The sequence below is a fragment of the Olea europaea genome, unplaced genomic scaffold (assembly GCF_002742605.1).
Source record: "Olea europaea var. sylvestris unplaced genomic scaffold, O_europaea_v1 scaffold2754, whole genome shotgun sequence".
Taxonomy (NCBI): Eukaryota; Viridiplantae; Streptophyta; class Magnoliopsida; order Lamiales; family Oleaceae; genus Olea; species Olea europaea.
In genome coordinates, this window is record NW_019245983.1 from 18960 (window position 1) to 27092 (window position 8133).

The 8133-nt window shown below is 33.8% G+C and overlaps 2 protein-coding genes across 2 annotated transcripts in view; both read left to right on the forward strand.

Annotated features, from left to right (window-relative positions):
* Positions 1-1587, forward strand: part of LOC111383768 (transmembrane protein 50 homolog) — a 7164-nt gene extending 5577 nt beyond the window's left edge. The window contains exons 3-4 of the mRNA XM_023007919.1: positions 198-350; positions 1205-1587. Coding sequence (XP_022863687.1) covers positions 198-350; positions 1205-1238 — 187 coding nt within the window. The 3' untranslated portion in view covers positions 1239-1587. The remainder of the gene's footprint in view (positions 1-197; positions 351-1204) is intronic.
* Positions 1588-5672: 4085 nt separating this feature from the next.
* The window catches only part of LOC111383766 (mitogen-activated protein kinase kinase kinase 1-like), a 16781-nt gene continuing 14320 nt past the window's right edge, over positions 5673-8133 (forward strand). The window contains exons 1-2 of the mRNA XM_023007916.1: positions 5673-6070; positions 6155-7060. Coding sequence (XP_022863684.1) covers positions 5934-6070; positions 6155-7060 — 1043 coding nt within the window. The 5' untranslated portion in view covers positions 5673-5933. The remainder of the gene's footprint in view (positions 6071-6154; positions 7061-8133) is intronic.

The window sequence follows — 8133 nt, forward strand, 5'->3', positions numbered from 1 at the left end:
GTTTCTTAGCCTCAAGTGCTCCTCAATGATTTTATACGTCCAACCAGATGGCAATTTGGTGGAAACATCTGCCCCTCACTTAAAAATTCTTTTGTAAAATTGTCGCGGGTATAACTGTATAATAGTTGCAGAATATTTTGCAGTTCGCAAGTGGCATAAATTTTTTTTGTGAACCATTCCAATTTCTGAAATTGCAGGGTCAAACTTTGGCTTTTCATTGCATATGTTGTATCCTTCGTCTGCTTGGCTGCTTCCGTGGGCCTATTGATACAAGATGCGCTGGTGGAATCTGGACCTCCAGCTTGGACAGGAGTTGCGGGTGTTTTTCAATGTGTCTTTGTACTAATCAGGTACTTATTTTTGGTTTCTTGGTTTATTTTTGATCGACAGAGAATAATTTGGTCAAGCTTAAAATATTTACTTATAAGTAAATTAATTGAGTTTTAAGTTACTTGAAAGTAAATTTAAATTACTTTTAAGCTTAGCAATACAAGCTGCTAGTATGAAATTTTTTATAGTGCGTATCAGATTTTTGCTTGTGCTTTGGGGTGCTCGGTCTCTCAATCTTCCTGAATGTGCTGAACGAGAACTATGAAAGTATTCCGAATAATGCTATTTGTCTCCTGTGGGATCATTCCTATGTGATGTGGAGTGAAATAATGAGTGAAATTAAGCCCTTGTTTGACGACTATTGTTTGGAAAAAACAATGTTTTGAATGGTGACTTTTAGGAGAATGTGTGGTTAAAAAGTAAGGAAATGTTTTGGATTTACATGCATAATATTTCATTGTATGAATGTGTGGTTAAAAATGAATAAGTAGGAAAAAGAGTTTTCAAGCAGTGCTTGTCAAACAATGGGTGAATGTGTAGATATGAGATCCACTTGACTGGTCTTAACATTTAATGCCACATCACTTGGGGATGATCCCAAGTGGATACGTATGGCATTACTCATCCCACTTCCTTCTGTTATCTAAGTCAGCGCTGCCGAAATGTCGACGAGCAACTCATGTTAATTGGTTGGAAGTTTACGATTTAGGATTCAGGTTTAAGCCCCCTTTCCCCAAAAATCCCCAAATAAAAAGAAAGATAAAAGAACTCCTAGAGCTTTGACTACTATTGAATCTATATAAACAGATAATCTGTATGTGCTAAACAATTGGTTGATGATTTATGGGACTTGACTTCTATGATTTTCTTGCAGTGGGCTGATGTATTGGACTTCTCATTCAGAATAACCAAGTTGCCTCAAAGGTAGACTAACTGGAATTGAGATTGTTTGCCGGTCATCCCTGCCTGTGTTTCTGAATCTGTTATGTTAGTTCAGATATGAAGGTCGGTCTGTTCTATTAAAAAATTTGAGTCCCTTGTACAAAACATTAATGAATGTGCTTGAAAATGCCAGGGTTTCTCGTCCACAAAAACAAACGAGTAAACCTAAATGTAACGGTAGAGAAAACTAATGCTATTATTCTTGAACAAGTTGGAGTTGTTTTTGTTCTGTAGAAGATTAGATTTTGTTGTGAATTATCCTCATGACTGAAAATGTTGATATAATTTGGAAGAAACTTCGAGGTTGGTTTGAAAGTATGTGTGCATTCGGTGAGGAAAGTAGACTAGTTTGGCATAATATTATTAATTATAGTGGTCTAAAATTTTTATTTGATTGCAATATAGGTGAAAATCACTCTACATGGTTGTTTACGTTTTGAATAATACTATTTAGGCCCATTGGGATTATAACTCTAATCTAAGTAGCGCTAGATAATTCCTTTTTTCATTTAGCCTATCACCGAACGTAACATAGACTGGGGTTATACCCCTATATGTGCTAAGTAGCATTATTTGTCAGTTTTAGTTTCAAGACTAGGAGGAGAATTAGCGAGACACTCAAAAGGAAATTTTTTATACGAAGTTTTCAAGACACGTTTTATTGTAACCAAAATTGATTCAGTATCTTTCTTCCTGATTTCCTCCATTGCCTAGAGTTTCAGCCAACCGATTCATCTGCTGTGAATATTATTTGCTCTAATTATCGCATGGAAGTTGTTCCATCTATATGTTTAAAGTTGAATAAGTTAATTTATTGGGAAAAAAACTTTACAGAGAGTGCTTCGTGCTGTTTTTAATATTGCCGGAATACCAAATTTAGAAGAATGCAATTTTTTGATTTTCTGTTTTTATTTTTCATTCAATGTAAATGGGATGTTAAAAATTTTGAAGCTCTTCGGATGATTAATTAAACTACTTGTGATGATGAGACGAAGTTTATTAGATTCTTTATGTTTTTCTTCCATCAATGATCTTATTAAATGATTTTTTAATTCGCGCTCAAACAACCGGATCACACTCACTTTTGTTAAATTTGAGCGGTCACATGAAGGCAAATGTTATGGTAGGAAGATTGTTGGATGATCAAGTCAGAATCATAAAGAAGACGACTCTACAAAATGAAGAAGTTGCTTGACAATTAGAGATAGATGTAAGATTAACGTGCCAATTTCAAATGACATTGACTGAGGCTACTGAATTATGAAATCATATGAAGATGATCACAATCATAGATTGATTTTACTACCTGAAAGGATGAAAACGAGGTTGAATAGAAGTATGTCTGAATTAGCAAAAGATGTTTTTAAAGTATTCAAAAATGAGAATTATAAGAGTTGTCAAAGTTGTTTGGTCTCAAATATCGATGGAAAAAACATTGATTTCGACAGAAGATTGTTATAACTTGAAAGTGTATATGACACCAGCAGTTAGAAATAGATGATACATAATTCTTCTTCACATAATTTTCAGAATGGGATAATTAGCACAATACGTTCTTAGCTTTTCAATGTTATCGTACAAAAATGTCTTTACCTTTCATTTTTTTTTTTTTTGGCATTTCCATCACCATTTTCACATTTCATTGCAGAAGGGTAATTAACACAAACGTTCATACCTTTCAATATTTTTGTGCAAAATGTTTTATCACCCTTATTTTCGCATTACATTGCAAAAATCATCATTTTCATCTACTTTATCAGTTAAAAGTTGTAAAATGACGAATATATCATCATATAATAATAAAGCAAAAAAAAAAAAAAAGAAAAGAATAAATTGCAGCTATACTCCCAAAAATTTCAAAAAAAAGTACAAATAAATAATTGAAAAAGAAAGTATTTTTTTTTGTTTTTAATTATTTATTTAAAATTTATTTGTAATTTTTAAAAAATTTGAGAATGTAGTTACAATTTGTTCTTTATTTTTATTTTATTTAAATATGAAGATATATTCGTTATTTTACATTTTTCATCAAAAAATGGATGAAATTATGATTTCCGTAATGAAATGTGAAAATATGGTGAAAATGTCAAAAAATAAAAGGTATGGACGTATTGCACAATAATATTACAGGTATGGACATTTTGTGCCAATTATCATTTTAATAATTTATTTGAGCTCATTTGCAGTTTTTGAAAAAGTTTAGGAGTATAATTGTAATTTGTTATTTAATTTTTTCTTTTTCTTTTTTTGTTTAATTTAAATAGACGGACATATTTGTATCTTACATTTTTTTTATTGATAAATTGGATGAAAATAACATTTTTCCATAATGAAATGTGAAAATAGGGATCAAAATGTTAAAAAAGAAAGGTAAGAACGTTTTACACAATAATATTAAAAGGTAAAGACGTTTTGTGCTAATTACCCTTTTAAAATACACAAGCAAAAAATGTACAATTTTATTAGAAACATTATGCAATTAGCTATTCAGGACTAGCATGACTTGTGTCGACCCACACTTTTTCTTAGCACAAATTTTGTGTAGTGTATTTTTTTCCTTAGACGTTATACGTCTCAACTCATCTACGTGAACCACAAGTCTGCACACTTGGGCTCAATATCATTCGTCATGATGTGTCTTGGGTGAAATCATGGCACGACTTATATCAGACTTTACAGTTCTACACATTTTGATATTTTGTGAAAGGGACGTCAAACCTATCAAAAATGTTTCGATACTGATGCTACCAAAAATTGTATGTGATAGATCTCGAACTGAAAGCTTGAATACCAAGCTTGAAGGTTGTCGATGAACACAAACAATCTTTTGATACCTAAAACAAAGGTAACAATATGTATTCTAGTTGCCTTTCCGATGCTTAAATTAGACAAAGAGCGTAAGACTATGAATTGAAAGTAATGAAAAACATACTTGAATAATGAACCTTGATTATGTATTTATAGATGTTGGTAGTAAAATTGGGATATGATTTAACCATCTGCAATCCTTATCTTCATTGTGTGAAGTATTTGTGCTACAGTTAAAGTGTTCTATTTGAGTTTGAATGGAGTTGTGATAAGTTAGTGATGAAAATAAGGATCACTGAGAATCATAGTCGAAGTAGAACAAATACTTTTCATAAAACGTGGGAAAAATAGCATCAAGGGACCCTAAACCCGACCTAAAGGGGAAGGCCCGACCTAAATGGACCCTGACCTCAAGGGTGATAGTATTGAAAAGGGTTTAGGTAATTAGGTCGGGCCATTTAGGTCGAGTTCGGGGTATTAATGTTTTGGGTCATCAGATACGTTTTAACACCATGGGATTAATAGTAAGTTATGTCCTCGTTTAATGGGGATTAAAATTAATTTTTTAGTAAATTTTGATAAAAATTAATGGAATGTGTAATTAAAAAGTTGTGAATTCTAAAAAATATATTATTACAATTATTATTGAATTTAGCTTAAATTAATATAAAAATTTTAAGTTATACCATACGGATGCCAAGAACTTTCTCATGCAGTTCGTCGTAATGCAAAGGTTTAGTAAACCATTGATAATATCTGACGTCAATTACAATTCACGTATGACTTGGCCGATGCGTGACGTCAATGTAACAAAAATTTTATTTCTGATTATTATTTTACGCTCTTAATCTATTTTATATAAACTGTACTGCTCAAAAACTTTGTCTATATTTTTTGTTCCTGAATTAGACAAAGTGTCTAAAATGAAACGAGAATTAATTTTTTTTTTTAAATTTATATGACTCAAATAAAATAAATGATTAAAACTTGGATCGGTCCGAAAGCTAGTATAGCTATGTGTGAAAATTTGTAAATTAGGAATCGAGCAAACAAGGTAAAAGCGTCTTCCACGTGTCATATAGATTAGATTAAAAGTTGTGGATTTGATCGATGGTTATATTTTTGTCTTTCCTTTTTTAAAATAACTATAGAACTATGTCTGAATTTGAATAGAAATATAATTTTAAATTCGAGAATGAAATATTAATTTTTCGTAGTCTCCTCATCCGATCAAGCTTTTAAATTTAGACGAAATTCTAGATTTTGTCTCTTTTTTTTCCCTATCATGTCAACTTACATTGAAGAATATATTTTTTAAACCTAAAATCTCATCTCTACACAATTCTTTAAGTACTCAGTTTAGAGAAAAATTATTAGCAAATTTTCAGAAAGAAAAATGGTGAATAATGAATTATATTTTTGAATGTAAAATTGAGATTAAAGTTTAATTTTGATTGAAAAGTAATTTTTTCCTCCTAAAATTGTTTCCAAACAAGGCCTAAATTTATAACCTTTTAATATTTGAGTCAACGCCTGCATTGACTAGTCACAATTTATTTATTTATTATTTTTCACACACAATGTGCGAGAAAAGGGGTAGATCCAACCTGGCACACCATTTTCTTTATCCGACGCCTCCTATTACCATTCTCCGTCCTTTCCGCCAATCTTCTCCGCCTGTGCACACACATAATTTCCTCTCTCTCCCTCTCTCTCTCACTCACACACACATACACACACACACATACACGCACACTTTTTCTAAATATCTTCTTCTTACGGAGTCGCAAGGAAAGAAATTTCAAAACTTTTCTTTCAATTCACGGTATTGATGGATTTGGATTCCTATCATTATGCATCGAATACCGAAATTCTTAATTCATAGGTCAGAACAAAGAAAAACCCGAATGAAATCCAGCTCCAATTCCGGCGGAAGTCGCCGCCAAGCCGCCTCCAAGCAGAAGCTGCCGAGACTCGAGCGTCGGAACGCNATGAAATCCAGCTCCAATTCCGGCGGAAGTCGCCGCCAAGCCGCCTCCAAGCAGAAGCTGCCGAGACTCGAGCGTCGGAACGCCAATAATAACATCAATTACGAGTTATATCCCTCTACGCCCTCAACATCGTCTTCATCATACTACTCATCGGAGGACTCTTCACTTCGCACTCGGTCGCTCGAATTGTACAGTGACAAGAAGAGCTTTCGCATCGAGGGGATTGAGGGTGAAATTGATATTATCTGCAATGCGTTGGGGTTTTCTGGGGTAGATGATTTTGGGATATCTCCAGCGGAATATGAGAGTATGAAGTTCAGATCCTCTTCTGCTCCTCTTATAGTTAATCGGAAAATTGAAGCTGATACTCGTGATATTGATGCTGGAATTAATGATGATGTTGGTAGTAGCATACGTAATGTAATTATTAGAGAGAAAAATGAGGGTTTTAGTGAGAACCCTAGTGTTAGTGGTCGTGTTGATGAATTAACGGTCAGGTTTGGAGATAGTGCAAGGGTAGGTGATGAAATTTCGAGTGAAATTGTCAGTAGCGTATTGAATGAATTTCGTGGAAATGGTAGTAAGGGTGTCCGGCTACCCGTTCTGGCGCCAGTGCCTGCACTAACATTGCCGGTGATAGAAAACCCGTGCTCACCTTGGGACTTGCTATTGAAAGGTGAAAGAGTTCCTGATTTTGTGGTTAGTTTGGAGGGAGGTCAAGAAGAGGGGAGGCGTATGAGGAGTGACGAGCAAGAGGAAGACAGAGAGGAGGATAATATGAGAATGGTAGTTATGAGAAGCGAGAATGTTATGATATCAGAGTCACCTTCATTTACAACTTCAAATGATGATGATTCTTCAAGTACTACGACAGAGCCCACGTCTAATATTTCTCCCAACGGGAGATTTAGATGCATTATTATGGGTTGGCAGAAGGGTGGGCTCTTAGGTCGTGGATCATTCGGAACTGTGTATGAAGGAATTGATGAGTAAGTGCTATTTTCTGGCAACTATAATTCATCTCTGTTAATCAATCACTTTTCTATTTCACGCATGCCTTGGTTGCAGTTTAAATTATTTACTGGAATTGTCTATAGAAGGAATCAAGTTACTCAGATTTTTCAATTCGATTCAGCTGTTGCGAGATTTTGATTGCTTCTAGAAAAGTACTCATGCTTTTTATTCGTATTCTCGTTGTCATGATCAATTTTTCCATAAGTGGTAAGAGTCAAAAGCGTTGTTGAAAAATTGGGATTAGTACTTAAGCGCATGTGCATGTTGTTGTAACTGACTGGCGTTTGGTTTAGAAACCAATTCAAAGCTTTAGGGGGAAATGAAATAAAAGGAGGGAGGACTATTTAGTTGAGAGATCACTATTATTTTTCTGACGGACTAGGCATCTAGGTTACTTTGGAAGACTTTTTTTTACTCTGGTATGGATAAATTGCGGATACAGACCTAGTTGATGCTTTATCTTTATAAATAACTTGTCAAGAAGGCAACCATGGTTTCTGATTTAAGTTTTTCCAAGTATATATTTCTAAAAGTGTTCACAGATCATTCAACGTGTTGTTGGATGGATGCTGTGTTTGGGGAGGAGCTGGACTAAAAATTCCTACCTTCTCTAAAATCTTTGATGCAATAGGAGCATTCTTTAAATCCTTTATGAAAAAGGGTCTTGCTTTTCTTTATCCCTACTTATCTTAGATCAATTTTAGCGGAAGATATCACCTGAAACTGTTTTCTAGCCAAAACCTAAATATTAGTTCAGTGTAGCGTATAGTACCTTTACTTTGAAAAAAACATAATTCATGTATATCAATGAGCTGCTGCAAAGTTGCTTAATATTCCACTCTAAGAAAATTCAGTTGTATGGCAGTGAGTTGCTGCTAAGTGGGATAATAAATGTGATAATTCCAAATGAAAGTTTTGTGATGACATATAAAGCTCCTTCTGGTATTTACTGCACTGTTATTAATAGTTGAAAGAATGAATTCATGGATGTTTGATATCATGGCTTGGGACCAGGAAAATGTATTCAATTCATTCTGCATATGAACAC